General features: G+C 47.1%; 1 protein-coding gene across 1 annotated transcript in view; it reads left to right on the top strand.

The window, feature by feature from the left end:
- Positions 1-20,531, top strand: part of LOC125083660 (contactin-associated protein-like 3) — a 165,959-nt gene that overhangs the window by 30,158 nt on the left and 115,270 nt on the right. Inside the window, exon 3 of the mRNA XM_047700486.1 lies at positions 6,090-6,283. Coding sequence (XP_047556442.1) covers positions 6,090-6,283 — 194 coding nt within the window. The remainder of the gene's footprint in view (positions 1-6,089; positions 6,284-20,531) is intronic.

The following is a 20,531-nucleotide window of genomic DNA, read 5'->3' as shown; positions in this document are numbered from 1 at the left end:
AGCGGAGATCAACACCTGAGAATTTGCTTAAGAAGAAAGGCTGTGATTCAGATCACTTCCCTAAGAAAAGGCATAAACACTTTATCTTTACTTTGGTTTTCCATCCATCCACGTTCATCTGAATTGCCCCTTCTAGGAATTTCATTTTTTTCCTGCCCAGGGCCCCTGGCTCAGGATTCGCCAGCTAAGGTGGCCTTCCTGTCTGCCAGAGTGGTGGGGTCCAGTTAGCGATCCTTCCCGAGGCACCGGGATCCCCGATGGGTCGCAGCCGCCATATTGAAATTGACACGGGAGTCCTGAACTGCTCCTTTAACCTGTGACTCAGGAAGACCATAGCCAGGGACAAGGGCTGCTGGGGGCTCTCCGGGTCCCCCGTGGTCAGCTGCTCTGCTGCCGTGAACGTGAAGGGAGACCTGCTTGGACTAGGGGCTGATGGGGGGATGGTGATCCCAGGGCCCCCTGTTCTCTTTCCTGCCATCCTTGCAGCCTGACTGTTGTCCCGTTGCTGTGTCCCTCTGAGGAAATCGGGGGAGTGGGCTTTGCTCTGACACGTTCACGTGCCATCCTTTGAATGCACCCCACCCCGTGCTGCTCCTCACATCATGTGACGCTCAGGCCTCCCCATTTTTGCTTTCATTACGATACTCTGTTTCCTACAGCAGGTAATTGGTCCTCGACTCTCTTCATCAGAGGCTCTCATGGCGTGCTTACGAACGGTTAGGAATTAAGCCATACAGCATCCTTCAAGAGAACGCAAGTTTGAGCGTCAATGGAATTTTCTTTCCTTTTCCCCAGAGGCATTTGGCTGACGGAGCAGTCACAAATGGGGGGCTAATTTAGTTGTCATAGTTTTGTCTCCCGAGCAGCTCCCCCCTGCATTTCCTGACCGATCCTCCACCATACTGGATTTTTTAAAAAGGAGACATTGCCTTGAGAGTGTGCAGCTGAGCTCCCGTGGGGAGAAGTGGGCTGGCCTGGCCTCCTGCCCTTCTGGGGCCCTGGACTCCCCACAGGTCTGCCCTCAGCAGAGGGAGATGCCCCTGTACCGATGGCCTCGGGGGTGATCTGATATCCTGTGTGTTCTGTGTGAGTCAGGGGGCTGCTGAGAGGATGCTCTCCTAAAATTAGGACACGTCCCAGAGCCCCACTCCTTGTAAACAGAGATTTCACAGGACATGAATGAGCTCAGTCACACGTTTTATTCAGTATTAAGTGAAGGATTTACGACCTGTTCGGATCGTGACAGGCTTGCTGGGCAATCCTTGCTCCGTTTCCATGGTGGGAAACCAGCAGAACCGTCTCATGTTTTGCCGGGGCAGAACTTCCAACGAGTCAGAGCTGAGAGCCTCCGGTCAGATCTCAGTGGGTCTCCATGACACGTTCAGGAGTCTGTGTGAGGACAGCAAAACAAAACACGCAGGATTGACCCATTTTGTCTGTTTTATGCAGACAGAGCTGCAGTCAGAACGCTTGGTGCGTAAGGGCGTGGAAATCAGTCCCTGGGGAGGTCACACGTGAATGCCTGTGGGGTGCTTTCTCTTCCTCAAGATCTCTGGCATTTAAAGCAAACTCAGGGCGATGGGTGTGCACCGAGCACGTATTTTCATTTGACTGTCGAAGGGTCTGTTTACCAAGCCATTTTGGGCGTCTTTGCACTTAGGAACTCGGCTCACACAGGTAGCTGTCGTGACCATTCCCCTCCGGGTGCCCTTTGTGGGAAATGTCCCGTTCTCCCGGCTGAGGCTCCTAGCGCAGTGCAGGAAGCACGCAGGCAGGGGAGCTGGGGGCCCCGAGGCAGGGTTTCTGGACCTACTCCGTCCTGATTGCCGGAATGCTGCCTGGACACAGCTGGTGCTGCCTCTTGAGGAACCAGAATTGCAGCAAACGCCTTAATCCCCTTAGTAACAGCAGTGTCTGACCTAGGCTTCAGCGTGTCCAGCCCTAGGACCCCTGAGTGGGGAGGTCAGGGGGACCTCGACACCGTCGCCAAAACCTGTCTGCCCGCTGGCCCCTCTTACCTGGGGATGCCCGTCACCTTCCTGGGGACGCCTGCCACCTTCCTGGGATGACTTTTGCCTTTCTGGGGACACCTGTCATCTTCCTGGGGATGCCCATCATCTTCCTGGGGATGTCCATTACCTTCCAGGGGACGCCTGTCACCTTCCTAGGACAGGCAGCATGGGCTCCTCCTTCTCTCCTGCTCTTCCCGCTCCTGCTGGGCCCTGCCTGGAACTCGGAGTGAATGAGGAAAGAGCACCATCACTGGATGCGATCCCCTCCCAGACAACAGAGTATTGATCGTGGGGGGACACTTCCCTTGGCAACTATTGTAGTAGAGCCACTTATGTGTTCGGCATAGATGCCCTGAAGATGGGTAGGTCTGTTCACTTCCAACTAACCTGCTTGACTTCTGCTCCGTGGGTATCTTTTCTCCCCCCAAATCCAAGTTAGTTAACACGTAGCACAGTGTTAGTTTCAGGCTAGAGTTCAGTGATTCATCATTGCTACCACACCCAGGGCTCATCACATCACATGCCCCCCTTCATGCGCATCACCCCACTACCGCATCCCCTGCCCACCTTCCCTCCAGTCACCCTGGTTTCCCGGAGAGAAGAGTCTCTTACAGGTTGCTGCTCTCGTGCTCGCTGAAGCTTGAAGAAGGCGTGAGGTTTGGCTTTTCTCCCCCGGGGTCATGTTCTTCTCTGCGTAAAGCCAGTGGTTCACACGAGCACGTGTTCTGTGAATACCAGGGGCCAAGGTCACGGTCATCACCATCCTCAGACAGAGCAATTCAGGCCCCGCTGCGAGTTTATCCTAGCCAACCTTTCCTCTCCCCGAGGAAGTGTCCCTGCCGCTGTCAGAGCCACCAAAGCAGGGGGAAGCAGTCACACAGGATTAACTAGAGACAGAAACCTTCTGACAGATCAGTTTAAACACAGTCTGGCTGGCGGTCAGCAGACAATCTTGAATAACCCAGGAACTGTGGGGAGATGTCTGTACAAGGGGTCGAGAGTGGAAGGGGCCAAGCTTTCATCCAACATCCTCACAGGAACCTCAAATGCTGTGTCTTCCTCATTGGTGGAGCAGGGACCGGCATGCCGGTCCCACTTCCTGGGTGTGGGGCATGTGGGGTCCCGCGTGGGGCCCTGGGCGAGGTCCTTGGCCCATCTGCATGCAAGACAAGTTTGCCTTTCTTCACCGTCTTACCTTTGGGAAGAAGCGCAGGCAACAGACCTTCAGTGATAAGGTCACCGGAAAGCTCAGTGCCGGGGCTGTGGCCCTTCATGCACCTGGAAGCCACGGCAGGGATGGCCTGTTGTAACGGTGACTGTCATCCAGCGCCCGGCAGCCTGTGGGAAGGACGACACTGGGTGCTGCACACATCCTCCTGCCACATCCCCTCAGCGCCGCAACACACAGCTGGCACACTGTCCCCAGGAGGGAGAAGGATGTTCTGGGTGGGGTGACCTTCCAGGCTCTGAGTTTGCTCTGCACAAGTGGGGCCCCCAGATAGGTTTTCCTTGGTACAAGTTGTGACACTGTATTCAGGAAGGGGCGGAGGTGGGAGAGAGGCAGGTGCTAGGGGCGGGGGATGCAGACTCCCCCTGCACGTCAGCACCCAGCAGCCATCCGGGTGCACGGGGACCTCATTAGCCTGCTGGAGCGAACCGCCCCCGGCATAGGGGATTCTGCCGTTCCATGCCTGTCACCGCCCCAAGTTCATCAGCTGGCTTGGCATGCTTGCCCGAAGCACGTCCTCACCGCAGGTCAGGAGGAGATGTTCGGGGTCTGTTACCTGCAGGTGGGGGAGGCTGGTTGGCAGGTAGGCAGCGGCACCTGTGGGAGAGGCTGGTCCCGGGGCAGCACGCCAGCAGCATCCGGATCTGTTTACTGAATTTGCCTCCCGCACGGGTGACACCATGCTGGTGGTACTTCCCGGCCTCGAGAGAGGTTAAAATTCACAGGGAAACATGGCGAAATGCCAGCAAGGGTATCATCAGTACCTTCTACAGGACTCTGCTGCGAACTACGATGAGCCTGGATACAGTAGTCCCTCAGAGATCTAAGCGGATCCGTAGGAAATTTCACATGTGGAATCTCCACGTTAAAATGATCTGCTGAATGCCGACACCTAATTTTTAAGGTTATTTTTGCAACAATTATAAAAATCACGCCCGCCTGCCAAGGAATGTCCCTTGGACTATGAGAGGCTCTCAGCTAGAATACGGAAGGACTTCCAGTCATCAGCCGTGAGCAGGGCCCTCGGACAAAGCAGCAGAACCAATCTTGTCACGAGAGGCAAGGAAAGGCGGCAGAACTGGCACGGGCTGAGGACACTGAGGAGACTCGGTGTGTAAACAGCCTCGTGGTGCAGAGGACTGGGGTCAGTGGGGACACTGGGGAATCGGAATAACGTTTGTCGTTGCATTAATACTGTACCATGGAAATACCTTCATCCTGATAAAAGCCCCATGACGACGTAAGATGGTAACTTCGGGGGAAACTGGTACAAAGGAGACAAGAATCCCCTCTACCACGTTTGTAGCTCTTTGGGCAATTGGAAGTTATTTCAGAATAAAAAGTTAAAGATGCATTACAGACCAACCCAAAATGCAGCGCATTTTGGATTCTGGGTCAAAGAAAAAGGCATTGTGCTTGTGGTACATTGAGAGGAAAATTTGGAATACTTGAACCAAGATTCAGTCTGGGAAATCTGGGTAGAAAGAAATGAGAAAGAGCCTGGGTTCTCCGGAAGGCCGTGCTTGAACACGTTGTGTGGTGAAGGGGGGACGTGGTGAAGGGGGGACGTTGTGAAGGGAGGACGTGGTGAAGGGAGGACGTCGTGAAAAGGGGACATGGTGAAGGGAGGATGTAGTGAAGAGACGTCCGTGCCCGCCCCCTGGGGATGCCCCCAATCCTGATGCAAGCGCCCCACTTCCGTTTCCCTCCCAGCCATCCTGGGACCATGTCACACACTTCCTGACATACACCCAGCCCTACAGGCCTTAGCAAACCCAGTGCAGGGGTCAGTAAGAGCCCCTCACAGGAAGACGATCAACGCGGTCTAATGCATTAGGCCTCGTTATGAGAACCTTAAGCGAGGTGTCAGACGGTGGGGAAAACTGTTTTCCAAAACCCCTCTTATCATATTACAGATGACTTCCATGACTCGTGTTTTCTGGACACGGATAATTGGCAAAGTATTGGTTCCAGAAGGTGCTTCAAACTTATTTTCCAGTTTTTTAATTGCTTATTAATTTAAAACCAGAAACTTCAATATGACGTCTAAGTTCACATTCAAAACCCACATTTCTGGGACCTGGAAGAACAAAATATGTCCCAACACAGCCTCTGGGAGCCTCCTCTGAGTCTGTGTCTCATCTGTTTCTCACTGGACAAGACAAAGCCTTGTGATTTCTGCTCTGCACCTGTTGTCTCGAAAACCTAGAATGTCCTTGCTACTCGCTCGCTCTGTGTTCTCTCTCAAGCTCCCCGCTGCCCCTCAGGCTCTCCCTCCCTGCACAGGAAAACCTTCACGTCCACCCCTGCTGCTCTGCATTTCAGAAGGTTCTTCAAAATGCCTGTTTCTCGCATGAACCTGTGAGCATATCAAGTGTCAGGCTTGCCATCACCACCTTTCCTGTCCATCATTCAGTACGGTATTTCCTCATGCTGGGATTCCAGAACTCAGCTTTTCTAGTTCTACCACGGTCTGCATATTTTCCTTCAGGTCTGTCCAAAGGCATGTCATACATATAGGCCGGTGGTGACACTAGTCTCAAACACAGATGCGGTGACCTGGTGTTTGGTCAGCCACCTGTTGCCTGGGACCGCTGGACACCCGAGAGTCAGGGTTATGGCCGAGAAACTAGAGCAATTCATGAGGAATGTAGGATTCATCTGTTTACTTAACCCATGGTTCTGAGTGCGTGTGTGTCTGTGTGTGTGATCATGCGGGGTTATACGTTCCAGAATTTGGAACTCTGATTTTTGGAAGTTTTATTTATGATCTCTTTCTTCACAGGATAATGCAGGTCTTAATGATTCCTCTCCCTTTACTATCTTCTCCCGCTTCTGTTTCCCTCAAGGGGCCGGTGGCTGGTCTCCACTTGTGTCAAATAAACACCAGTGGCTGCAGGTCGACCTTGGAGAGAGAATGGAGGTCACAGCTGTGGCCACGCAGGGAGGGTACGGGAGCTCCGACTGGGTGACCAGCTACGTCCTCATGTTCAGTGACGGCGGGAGGAACTGGAAGCAGTACCGGCGAGAAGAAAGCGTCTCGGTATGTTCCTTCCTGAGAGCCGTCTCAGTATGAATTGTGCCAGTCACTGCCTGTTGCTGCGGATCTGTCGACTGAGCACAGAGACGGAGCCCCCCAAAGTAGCTGAGCGTGTTTTCAAGTGAATGTAAGATGCGTGTGGCCCTGTATGATCTGTGCGCTAAGTCAAACAGCCCTGTGCGGCAGTGAAACACTGACAGCGTCTCCCCGCTGTGCCTGGACGTAGTGTGCGATCGAAGGGGTGAGGTCACGTGCAGCCCAGTGTAGTTTCCCTCCCAGAGCCCGGGAGCTGGTGTCAGATGTTCAGCCAAGTAAACCCATTCTTCCGAGTCCTCCGGTTAAGTGAGATTTCTGAAAGTCTCCAGACTGACACACACGTCACGGGCAGTTTGGACGACGGCATGTTGAGGGACACACATCTGGCTCCAGCAGGAGCCTGGGCACTTGTGTGGTCCCTTGTCATTCATGGAGGTAGATCTCAGGGACTCTTTGGAGTCACAAAGACTTAAACTCTCTTACACCAGGGACGTGCTTTCTGCTTCTGATTCCATACCCGCGCTTCTTTGAGAAGAATTAAATTTCGCTCGCCTGACCTTCTGAATATTAAAACATATGGACTTTATCAGATATGCAGAGTTTTGAGTCTTCAGATCATAGGGTGCCCTGAGGGAGGAGCTCTGAGGATAGAGTGGGGCAAGCGTCTGCTGCGTTGCTGTTGGCTGTCGGGGCAACTGGGGCAGGGCTGTGGCCTCAAGAAGATTTCTCAGGTGAAGGAATTACTTTCTTCTTATTATTAAAATACACTTGGGGTGCCAGGGAGGCTCAGTTGGTTGAGCTTCCTACTGTTGATTTCGGCTCAGGTCGTGATCTCAGAGTCCTGGGATCGAGCTCTCTGTTGGCTCTGCACTCAGTGGGCGGTCTGCTTGAGATTCTCTCTCTCCCTCTCCTTCTGCTCTCCCCTCTTCCCTGTTCTCAAGCACCCTATCTCATGAATAAATAAATCTTTAAAAAAATACACTTTAGATGGTTTCCAGGGGCTAGGGGAGGGGAGGAATGGAGAATTACTGTTTAATGGGGACAGCTTCAGTTTAGAAGATGAGAAAGTTCTAGGGGTGCATGACGGTGATGGATGCCCAGCCGTGTGATGGTCAGTGGTACACAACGGCACGCTTACAAGTGGCCAAAGTGGTGGATTTTATATGAGGACAATTTACCCACAATAAAAAATATACAGTTTAGGTTCCATTTAATTTAGGTAAGGATATTTAGGTAAGTTTTAAAACATTGTCTTGTCATGGTAAGAGGGGAAGTATCAGCGAAAAAGCTGGTAGCTCGTTACCTTATCTATAATGCTAACAAGCAACAAAATGATACTACTCGTTGGGTAATGAATTGACCTCACTTGAACTCCCTTAGAACTCTGTGACTTAGTATAACTTCATAGATCATGGCCCATTTAATTTTTTATCTCTGGACCGCTTTCTAGTTCATTGATAGATGTTGATTTAAATTGAATTAGGAAGAACTAGTCAGTTGTCTAACACTGGGTAAAAGAACAAAATGGGCGAGAATTAGTGTTTAGGGACCGGCTGACTTTAATACCCCCAAACAGGCAGTTGCCAAGTGTGTGACCGGAAGTGCTTCTCGACATTGAGCTAATTCTAGGCACTCCAGGTCCAAACCAGGGTTAAGACCAACATTAATTAAATGAATGAATAACAGTTAAAAGTTAAGGAAGCATTTACCTATACAGAGAGCTTTTGTTCCAAATTAAATCTTGTTTTTCGAAATCAGGTAATGGATCATTAATGCGTGCTTATTCTTAGTTGTATTAACCAAGGTTCATATTTTTACCCCCATCCCACCCCGATACACAGATGTGACATTGTGACCATTCCTGTTTTTTAGTTAAGTGGTTTTGGGGAGACCAAACCCAAGCATCACCATGTGGCACCTTGTTTCAAGGAGCCCAGGGGAGTAAGGGCCAAGGATAGTGGTGTTACTGACCCTAGACCACGCAGGTGAGGACGGATGCTGGACTCCTCGGTCTCACTGGCCGTTGCATGGTCACGACTGGCATGGTGGCCTCCCTCCCACACCCGGGGAGCTTGCTCACAGAGACCCGCCTTGGTAAATGTTTGCTGGATGAGTGCATGGGTGGAATCTACCTTCCCTTGAGGTAGGACGCTTCTCCTGAGCTCCCTGCTCTGCCCCCTTTGAGGCCTTCGTCTCGGCTCAGGGCTTCTTGAAGCTCCTCCAGGGCAGGAATTCCTTCTGCATTTCGGTCTCCTCTAGGAAAGGTGCTCCTCCGTGCACGTCCTTCAGCCATCCCCACAGCGCACGTGGTGCTGTCTCCACCCCAGGCTGCATACATGGCCGGCTCTGGCCACAGTAAGTCCCACGAGCTGATAATTAAGATTCTACCCACAGTCTCTTGAAGACGATCGGGCAGATTTGGCTGCTCTCTGGCCCCTCTCACACAGAGGACCTGCTCTTCACCCTAAAGCACATACCTTCCCGGAGGCCCTTCCCACTCTTCAGGTGCTGGTTTTTAATCTATGCTTCGCTGCCATTAATTTGAGAGTGAATTTAAGATTCCAAAAACTTTCCTTTCCTTTCCTCTTTATTAGAAGAAGAGATACTGTCATTTTCCGGGTTTTGTGCTACTCCTGTAAAAAGCGACCAGGCGCTTGGTGGCCTAATACGAGACAGAGCTGTTAGGTCATGATTTCTGTAGGTCTGAAGCCTGGTGCACCTGGCTGGGTCCTCTGGGTAAGCTGTTGGCCGAGCTGCAGTTTTTTCCCCTCCTGGGTGTCTGGAGATCCCTGGGATCCTCCTCAGGTCCTGTGATTCACTGGGGGGACTCGCGGGACCGATGCGTAGTCATAAAACTATGATGTATCCAGGGTACAAAGCGGAAGGAGTAAAGGAAAAAGGTCGATGGGATGAAGTCCTCAGGAAACCAGGCATGACCCTCCAGGGGTCCTCTCCAAGCGGAGACGTACAGAACATGCTGAGTTCCCTCCAGAACAAGTGAGAACTGTCCTCGCCAAGTGTGGTCAACCACGGAAGCTCATTAGAGACTCAGCAGCCTGGGCATTTATCGGAGGCCCGTCACACAGGCTCCCTCCTTGCAGGACCCGACCAGGACGATGGGTACTGAGTGTAAATGAGCTGTTCGCACAAACATTAGGCACAGTGAGCCGCTCGCATTATTAGGGTCTTGGGACTGTGCCAGCCTTGAGATTTGAATCAGTCTAGGTGATTTAGGAGTCCGATCACTGTGAAGAGGAAGATTCCAGTGGTCTCAAGCTCAGCTGTACCCAAGAGGGAGGCCTACCCCCTCTCTTCCCTGGGTCAGCTACTGGCATGTTTTTCCTGGTGCAGATGGATGGGTTTGGAAGCCTGGGGAAGCATTTGGACTTGTCTGACTCTGGCGGAGGGGCCATCTGAGAACTCCCATCTGTGGTTGTTGGAAGAGTCCTTGCCACCGGGTGGTCCCACCTGCCCCACATTAGGCACCGAGGGTCCTGGGCTGTGGGCAGAGCCATGTAAGGACCTTTCAGCCTCCCTAATGGGCGGCCGTGGACTAAGAAGGGAGGGATGCTGGGAGGGCCATATTTTCAAATCTCCTAGTCTTCATCTCTCTTTATGATCCTCTGCTTTCCTTTATATTTGTCTGCTTTCCTCTGCCTATACATTGTGTCTTTCTCCTCCTGTCCTCCCCTTCTCTGCAAGAGAGAGGACCTGGACAACCATGGGACTTACAGCTCAACAGGAGGCCCACCGTCCATCAGTATCACCTGGGATCCTGACAGAGATAATGGAGTTTCAGCTCCCATCCTGGCCTCCTGGATCCCAGATCTGCATTTTTTCAAGATTTTATTTATTTATTTGACAGAGATCACAAGTAGGCAGAGAGGCAGACAGAGGGCGGGGGGAAGCAGGCTGAGCAGAGAGCCCGATGCAAGACTTGATCCCAGGACCCTGAGATCATGACCTGAGCTGAAGGCAGAGGCTTAACCCACTGAGCCACCCAGGCGCCCTGCAGATCTGCATTTTAACAAGATTCCCAGAGGATCCCAGAAGCGCTGACTGAAAAGACCCATGCCCCATCGGTGGGAGAAGTGGTTCTGCTCCCTTAGTGACCTTACCTGCCGGGATCGCAGGAGATTCCAACCTGCTGGAGGACGCAGCTTGTCCTGGGCACCTGTTACCCTGAGCATGTGAGCCTCCCTTTAATGAAGCCTTAGGACCCTCACTCCATTGTCCTTTGGCTGCAGGACACTCGCTTTCTCCCCAGTAGTCACCAACCTAGTGGAACAAAGCCCAGAGTGTCTTCTCATTGCTTTTATCAATAACGACCAAATGCTTAAAGTTAGTACCATCTTTGAGAACTAGATTATTTCCTGAACTTGTACATTTTGCATTAATTAGGGCTTTATTCTTTTTTTTTTTAAGATTTTATTTATTTATTTGACAGACAGAGATCACAAGTAGGCAGAGAGGCAGGCAGAGAGAGAGGAGGAAGCAGGCTCCCCGCTGAGCAGAGAGCCCAATGTGGGGCTCGATCCCAGGACCCCGGGATCATGCCCTGAGCTGAAGGCAGAGGCTTTAATCCGCTGAGCCACCCAGGCGCCCCTAGGGCTTTATTCTTAACTCCTGAAACTCAAGTTCAAAGATTATGTATCTCCTAGGAATTCAAGATTGGGCTTTTACCCGGAACATACTGACAATGTAGAATTTAAGTGGCATTTTCTTCCTCTGCAGGATGTTTGCATGAGAAAGGCATAGTCTAAGGATAGACTGGTAAATGGATTTGGAGGAAAAAAAAAAAACAACAAAATAAATTATTTGAAATAAACATAGGATCTAGTATAATAATTCTATTGAATAGATTTCTTTTGCCTTGAGAAAATGTGTATCAGTGGGTCCTCAGGTGAACATAAAAAAGAAATAGCAAAGAATTTGAAACTTTGTTCTACTTTGGAAAACTTACAACCTGAACCAAGCAGAAAGTGTCGACTAATTAGTGAAGCTAAGTAACATTACATGGAAAGAGAGGACAACCTCGCAGTGCTCTCCAAGAGTGAGAGAGGCGACTCCAAAGGTTTAGGGTAGAAGAAATGACAGGAAAATGCTGGGAGCAATGCAGATGGGACGGGGCCGCCAGTTACTTCTGCACTGGTTCCTGTGTTTGAGGGAAGGGGCTGGTGCACCTACAGGAGAATAATTGATTGTGAAATCCAGGTCACAGGCACATGCGTGTTTGTGGTTCAGGATATGTTTGAAACATGGCATCACCAGAAAAAAACCCCAAAATATTGAATTCAGACTTAAATGAACCGTGGTTACTTGGTGTAAGTAGAAAAATCATGAGACCCGTACATGATTTCAAAATAAAGAGGGATAAGAACCGTGTCCAATCATAATAAGAACAACTTGAATCAGAAATAAGGAAGCATGTGTGCAAGGAGGTAGGCACTCTGCTGAGTAGGCAGCTTGGCCGGGAGCCGAAGGGGAACTCCCTGGACACAGCCCCTGTGAGTTCAGTCGCTAAGTCTGTGCTGGTTTGTTTCAGACCTGGGTGCGACGTTCACTATTGAGTTGACAACCCGACAGAACCAAGCCCCACCTCACATAGATAGTTGCAGAAAGGGTCTGCAGGGTCTGTGAGGTCAGATTGGGGTCTGGGCCAATGCTAGGCTCACCAGGTCCAAGTGCGGCTCTGAGACCAGTTGGTTTATAGCAGAATGGGAGCAGCACTTGACAAATTCCATTATCAGTAACTTCCGTGTACTCAGCCTTGTGGGGATATGGGTATCTCCCTGCTTAACCATCCCTCTCCTCATGTACAGTGTATCAATCACCATGGCAGCCCCTCTCTACCCTCCTTCATGGATGGCACTTAACCATTGTGGACGGCGATTGGATTTTCTACATGTGTCTTCCCTTCCTGGGCTCTGAGGGCCATTAGGTCAGGGATTGATTTCCGGGGAGGCCCAGGCCTACTATAGTCTCTCAATAAAGGGCTTTTGGGTTGAATTAATGGAAAGTTGCTGTTCTCAAATAGGCCCCAGCCAGACTGGTAGTTAACGATATGGAAACCTTAGCCACCCCTGGGATGCAGCTTATGCAGCGGGAGGCTTTTGGTGCCAAATATGAGAGTGGGAAGTTTAACACTTCTTCCCCACAAAGTTGTCCAAGGATGATGCCTGTTGAGTCTAAGGTGGTCTCCCGTGTGCCTTTAACTGCAGGTCTCAGTGACAGCAGGTAAATGCTGGATTCCATCCTGGAAAACTGTCCTTCTCCCTCCTACCTTTCCTTCCTCCCTCCCTTCCTACCTTCCTTCCTTCTCTGTCAATGACAATCCTCCCCAACCCAAAAACCTTCACTCTGTACTGAAATTGCTTGGACACTCCCTGCTCTCTCATGTCTCGAACACTACACTCTCGTGTCCCGCACACTACTCTCTTTCACTCCACTCATTCATCTTGTGACTGTTTCATATCAGCTCTGGAGTCAGGGTCTCTGGCTTGTTTCTCTGTCTATCTTTTCTATCTACTTCATTAAAAGTAGGATTTTTTTTTTTAATTCCTTGAAAGAGCACAAAAATAAAAATAAAAATAAATCCTTTCTGTGTTAAGCAGGAAAAGTGAACAATGAAAAAATTAAATTCTTATAGAAAAGTTTCTGCAGCAGCACAGTCATGGAAAGGAAGCATCACTGAGCTGAGTCTCGGGGAGACAGAAGGCAGGGAAGCTCAGGGAATCTCCAGCTGCATCTCTGGAGAGTCTTTCCAGCCCCTTGCAACACGAGCAGTGGAGCATCAGAGGATGATGTACCAACAGTTGGTCTCAGATGGAGGGACCGTCAACTCTACACTTTCTACAACTTGCAGATACCGTAAATACACAGAATGTGCAAGTGAGGTATGTACTTATGCATTCTGTATACGTACAGTATCTCTGCAAGTTGCAGAAATTGTGCCCACCTACAGTTAGAAAGTTATCCGCCTTTGATGCAGAACACATTTTGTAAATTTGTATAGACAAAGGCAGCAATGAAATAAATACTAGTATTTTCCAGAAGAGGATGACAGGTTTTCAGTATTTAAAAAAAATTTTTAATGTAGCTGGTCTTAAAACTCCAAGATGGTGAGGATTTCTGATTAGCAATCCTCAAATTTCCAGCCAGTACTATTGGGGCATCAGTTGAGAAGCTGGAGGTCCTCTACATACGTCCATATTTCTCACGCTGCTGGTGTGTTCCAGGGGTCTGCTAGCTTGTTCTGTAAGGGGGCAGATGACAAATGTTTTCAGTCTCTGTTGTAGCTCCTCCATTGTGTGAAAGCAGCCACAGGCATTGTGTAAGTGAACGAGAGTGGCTGTGTTCTAATAAAACTTTATTTACAAAAACATGCACTGGCTACATTTGGCTCTGGGCTACGGTTTGCTTGATCCCTGGTTTAGTCCATTTTGTATCTGTCTAAGGTGTGAGGTAGGGATCCGTGCTCATGGGTTTTTCCAGATTGCTGCTAGTTGCTACAGTATCATTTACTGAGCAGTGTTACACAGGGAACAGTGTTACCCAGGAACCAGGATTAACATGGATGTAAGACAGACGCCTGCTCGGCAGTCTGAAGGAGACCAGTGTTTTTCACGTTTCTGTCATGAGGGTCTTGTGAGTGACTTGTCTTCACAATGGGTCATCTTACTTAGGAAAAAGTAGTCTTTTCCCTTATTGTTTGTTCATCTCCAGATTAAGTTTTAAACTTCTACTTCTGCCTTATTTCAGCACTTGTGTCAGAGATAATCAATCTGGGATTTCGTCTACTTTTGGGAATTTGGAGGGCTTCTTAAAAGCACTTATCCCACCTGACCTTAAAAGATGAGTGTGTTAAGCTCTCCTTTCTAAGCCTCCAACCTTCTGTTCTCAAGTTATGTGGTGCATTCAGATAGGGAAATAATACAAAAGGCATTAAAGTCAGAAATGAAGATAAATTGTCATTATATGTTCTTGGAGAACTGAAGAAAATCTCCTGGGAAATAATTAAAAAAAAATAAAGTAACTCAGCGATGTATCTCCTCATGAAAGTAATTTCCACAATTAATTAATTTCTCTTTGTACTTATAAGTAATTAGTTAAATGATAAAGGAACCATGGACTTTATTTTTAATAGAATCACAAACAATAAAATTAACAAGAAATGCTCCAAAAAGTACTTAAAACACCATTAAGGGGCATCAAAGAAAAGTGAGATTAATCCTTGTCCTTGGTTATCGAGACTTTAGAGTGTAATGATGTATGATGTATGCTCATCCTTAACTAACCCTGAAATAAAATAAAATGAAGTCTCCCTCCCTCCCTTCCTTCCTTCCTTCCTTCCTTCCTTCCTTCCTTCCTTCCTTTCTTTCTATTTTATTTATTTGACAGAGAGAGAGAGAGAGAGAGAGAGAGAGAGACAGTGATAGAGGGAACACAAGCAGGGGGAGTGGGAGAGGGAGAAGCAGGCTTCCCATTGAGCAGTGAGCCTGATGCAGGCCTCAATCCCAGGACCTGGGATCATGACCTGAGCTGAAGGCAGACGCTTAACCACTGAGTCACCCAGGCGCCCCTAAAATGAAGTCTTTCTAACTTTCATTTTAAAATGTTTGCATGCAGAAGTAGCCACAGCAATTGGTAAAAAGAATAGTACTAAAGGGAATTATTCCTATTAAGTTAGTAAAATGCCTTACAAAGCTTAAATGTAGCTGCTTGAAACTATTTAATATTAATATTGTTTATATTAGCACATTAATGTAAAGATTAGTGAAGAAACATAATAGGGTTCATTAATAAATATATTTACAAAACTAGCAAAAAATAAATGTGGCATTTCAGATTAGTGACAAAAAAGGGATTATTCAATAAATGATACTGGGACAACCTGGAAAAAATAAACTTGGATCCCTATTTTATACCTTAAATACATACAATTTAAAATAAATCAGCCACAGAGAAAGGGTAGATGCAATTAGAAAATGTTTTGTATGCATTATTGGAAAGAGCATGCTAAGGAAAATGGGAAACCCAGATGCTACAAAAAAAAAAAAAAAGATTGATAAACCAGATTAATTTAAAAATGATGTGTGGGAAAAATTGCTGTGAGAAGGCACCAAACATAAATTGGGGAAATTTTAAATATATCTGACAAAGAGCAAGTTTTCTTCATTTATAAAGCATTCTTGTAAATAAATGGGTATGATTTAAAAAATCATTTAAAAATGGGTAAATCCTGGATATCAACCTTTTGTCTGTACTGTCATTTGCAAATATCTTCTCCCATTCCGTGGGTTGCCTCTTTGTTTTGTTGACTGTTTCCTTTGCTGTGCAGAAGCTTTTCATTTTGCTGAAGTCCCAAAAGTTTATTTTCGCTTTTGTTTCCTTTGCCTTTGGAGACATATCTTGAAAGAAGTTGCTGTGGCTGATATCGGAGAGGTTACTGCCTATGTTCTCCTCTCGGATTCTGACGGATTCCTGTCTCACGTTGAGGTCTTTTATCCATTTTGAGTTTATCTTTGTGTACAGTGTAAGAGAATGGTCGAGTTTTATTCTTCTACATGTAGCTGCCCAGTTTTCCCAGCACCATTTATTGAAGAGACTGTCTTTTTTCCACTGGATATTTTTTCCTGTTTTGTCGAAGATTAACTGACCATAGAGTTGAGGGTCCATATCTGGGCTCTACTCTGTTCCACTGGTCTATGTGTCTGTTTTTATGCCAGTACCATGCTGTCTTGGTGATCACAGCTTTGTAGTAAAGCTTGAAATCAGGTAACGTGATGCCCCCAGTTTTATTTTTGTTTTTCAACATTTCCTTAGCGATTCGGGGTCTCTTCTGGTTCCATACAAATTTTTGGATTATTTGCTCCAGCTCTTTGAAGAATACCAGTGGATTTTGACTGGAATGGCATTAAAAGTATAGAATGCTCTAGGCAGTATAGACATTGTAACAATGTTCATTCTTCCCATCCAAGAGCATGGAATGGTCTTCCACCTTTTTGTGTCTTCTTCAATTTCTTTCATGAGTGTTCTGTAGTTCCTCGAGTACAGATCCTTTACCTCTTTGGTTAGGTTTATTCCCAGGTATCTTATGGTTCTTGGTGCTATAGTAACTGGAATCAATTCTCTAATTTCCCTTTCTGTATTTTCATTGTTAGTGTATAAGAAAGCCACTGATTTCTGTACATTGACTTTGTATCCTGCCACGTTACTGAATTGCTGTATGAGTTCTAGTAGTTTGGGGGTGGAGTCTTTTGCGTTTTCCATATAAAGAATCAAACTCAACACACACAAAACAGATAATCATATCAAAAAATGGGCAGAAGATATGAACAGACACTTCTCCAATGAAGACATACAAATGGCTATCAGACACATGAAAAAATGTTCATCATCACTAGCCATCAGGGAGATTCAAATTAAAACCACATTGAGATACCACCTTACATCAGCTAGAATGGCCAAAATTAGCAAGACAGGAAGCAACCTATGTTGGAGAGGATGTGGAGAAAGGGGAACCCTCTGACACTGTTGGTGGGAATGCAAGTTGGTGCAGCCTCTTTGGAGAAGAGTGTGGGGATTCCTCAAGAAATTAAAAATAGAACTTCCCTATGACCCTGCCATTGCACTACCGGGTATTTACCCCAAAGATACAGATGTAGTGAAAAGAAGGGCCATCTGTACCCCAATGTTTATAGCAGCAATGGCCATGGTCGCCAAACTGTGGAAAGAACCAAGATGCCCTTCAACGGACGAATGGATAAGGAAGATGTGGTCCATATATATACACTATGGAGTATTATGCCTCCATCAGAAAGGATGAATCCCCAACTTTTGTAGCAACATGGACGGGACTGGAAGAGATTATGCCGAGTGAAATAAGTCCAGCAGAGAGAGTCAGTTATCATATGGTTTCACTTATTTGTGGAGCATAACAAATAGCATGGAGGACATGGGGAGTTAGGAGAAGGGAGTTGGGGGAAATTGGAAGGAGGTGAACCATGAGAGACTATGGACTCTGAAAAACAATCTGAAGGGTTTGAAGAGGTGGGGGGGTGGGAGGTTGGGGGAACCAGGTGGTGGGTATTAGAGAGGGCACGGACTGCATGGAGCACTGGGTGTGGTACAAAACAATGAATACTGTTATGTTGAAAATAAATTTTAAAAATGATTAAAAAATTAAAAATGGGTAAAGATAGGGATGCCTGGGTGGCTCAGCGGGTTAAGAATCTTCCTTCAGCTCAGATCATGACCCCAGGGTCCTGGGATCGAGTCCCACACCGGGCTCCTTGCTCCGCAGGAAGCCTGCTTCTCCCTTTGGCTGCTCTGCCTGTTCTGCCTGTTGCTCTCCAAGCTTTGGCTCTCTCTGACAAATAAATAAATAATCTTGAAAAAAATTGGGTAAAGATAGAAATAGGCAGCAAACAAAATGAAACAGAGAGTTTTATAAATGCATGAAAAGTTATTCACTCTCACAAACCCTTGGAGGGCAATTTCCATAAAATTAAGTAAAGGGGGTTCTAAATGCCTGCTGCGTAGCTCTGAAGATGACAGTCCAGAAGGAGCAGCACCTTAAGTCCCCTCAGTGCTCCGTCTACACTGAGTAGAAACTCCACTCCTGGGAACGAATCCCACAGGGACATGTGAGCGGCACAGAATACTCCTGTGAGGACAGTGTCACGTCCTCACAGTCAGGGTCCGGTTCTCTGCCGCTGGTGAGTGCAGAGATAAAGCATGCTATGGTGCAGTATTGCCTAGAATGCCTTTCTTTGAAAAGAGGGAGGTGAATCTATTTATTGATAACGAGCTTTAGGAAACGCTATTTTAAAGCGAGGAAAAGCGATATGCACACTGTGCCCCATCCGAGGTCCCTGAGATGAACGTGCACATACACATGCATGTGTGCACACGCAGTAATTCTGGAAAGACACACAACAAATTAGTAATAGCACTTCTCACTCCGTGGAAGGGGCTGGGGGCTAAAAATACACAATAATTGTTATTTTAAAACTACATGTATATATTGCTATTCAATTAAATACTGGGTGTTGAAAGGATTTAAAAAAATACAAAACAGTTAATTTTTATTGTGGTTAAAAGCACATAACATTAAATTTACTTAATGGGTTTTAGGTGTTTAGTTAAGTATAATTACTGAAGATAATTATATTAAGTTAATATATTAAGTATATTCATGTTGTCGAGCAACACATCTCTAGAAGTTTCTTATCTTGTAAAATGAAGGAGGTCTGAACACACTGAACATGAAGTTCTCCTTCCTCCTCTCCCCAGCCCTCGGAAACCACATTTTTTTAACTGTGTCTAGGACTTTGACTGGTTCAGGTGCTTCACGTAAGTGGAATCCTATAGCATGAGTCTAGCTGTGGCTGGCTTACTTCACTCAGCAGAAGGTCTTTGAGGTTCATCCACATTGTAACACGGGACAGGACGTCTTTCCTTGTAATGGCTGCATGATATCCCATTGTCTTGGTACACCATCTTTTCTTTATTTGTTGCAAGGATATGAATGTTTGTGTCCCACCTGAAGTCACTGCTCTAACCCAAACCCCCAATGGTGATGACCATATTAGCAGGTGGGACCTTCGGGAGGTGCTTAGGTCATGGGAGTAGAATCCTCTGGAAATGGATGGTGCCTTATCCAAGAGGCTCAGACACATGCCTACCCCCTTCTGCCCTGTGAGGACACAGTGAACGTGTGTGGCCCAGAAGAGGGTCCTCACTGGTCATGTTGGCACACCAGCCCCAGACTTCCAGCCTCCAGAACTGTGAGCAGTAATTTTCTGTCATTTAGAAGGCACCAGTATATGGTGTTTTGTTCTACCAGCCTGAATGCACCGAGATATCCCTTCATTCATCAATGGCCCCTTGAGTAGCTTCTATCTCTTGGCTAATGTGAATAATACTGCATTGAACATGGGTGTGCACCTGTCTCTTGGGGATCCTCCTTTGAAGATTTTTGGACATATCCCTAGAAGTGTAATTGCTGGATATGGTGATTCTATATTAAGTTTTTGAGGAAGCTCCAAACTCTTTTCCTCAGGGGCTGCACCATTTTGCAATCCCATGAACAGCACACAAGGGTTCTAATTTCTCATCTACACAGTGTGTTTCTGTGGTTCTCTTACTCTTGAGATTTGTAAGGACAGTCAATCCCCATGGACCCTGAGTGGCCCCACATGTCCTTGCTGGGTGTGCCAGGAGCACAAGACCCTGGCTGTGGTTAACGGAGGCCATTCTCAGGGTGTATCAGAATAGCAACCCTGAGAGCTGAGGGGCTGCTTCCCCCAGACCCAGTCCAGGTTTGCTTCTGCTCACTCTTTGTGGATCTCCCAAGTTCTGTGCTCTTGTCCTCTAAAGCAGTAGGACCCTTTCCATCTCTGTGTTTCTCAAGAAGGCATGATGAGCTGACCCCATATTCACGAAGCCACGTCTTCTCTGTTGGGTGAATGGCTTCCAAAATGGTGTCATTCCTGGCTATTTTCCTGGATGACCATGATGCCCAGTATCTCCCTGATGACATTTGGAAACTTCCAGTTACTGACTTCTCTCTTTCATAGTGCTTCTGTGTTGGCCTTTCTCCCCAGATTACACCCTTGACATAAATTGTGTCGATTCTAAGATCTACAGGCTAATGGCTACAAAGCATATCATATCATTCATGCTATTTTTATTACACATAAAAAATAAAAATATGCTCGCTATTTATTTGAGATTGTCAGCTGAAATGAGGATTTAGGCTTGAGTGTCCTTCATGTAAATAGAATCTTAAGTCATCTCCACTGTGACTGTATTCCTAATATAGGCTTTTTGAGGATACAGATAAGAATAAATACTATTCCAATTTAAGGAAAACTTTTTTTTTGCCATTTTTTTAAATTTTATTTTTTATAAACATATATTTTTATCCCCAGGGGTACAGGTCTGCGAATCGCCAGGTATAAGGAAAACTTTTTTTAGGTGACTTTCATCTTACACATAAAAGGGCAGGCTGCCTCTGGAATTATGGTACAGAGGTCGGTGTGTATGGAAATGAGCATGTCTGTCTGTCCCGTTCCTGTCCACTAGCTAAGCTCCACGCTTGAGACACCAGATCTCCTGCCTGTCATAGTCCCTGTGACGCTGTGCTGTGCTCAGAACTCTTTTTACTTTCTTATTGGCCTAATCTTTTTCCTTATGCCCTTGAGGAGAA

The sequence above is a fragment of the Lutra lutra genome, chromosome 13, assembly GCF_902655055.1.
Source record: "Lutra lutra chromosome 13, mLutLut1.2, whole genome shotgun sequence".
Lineage (NCBI taxonomy): Eukaryota > Metazoa > Chordata > Mammalia > Carnivora > Mustelidae > Lutra > Lutra lutra.
This window is presented reverse-complemented; position numbering and strand designations above follow the sequence as displayed.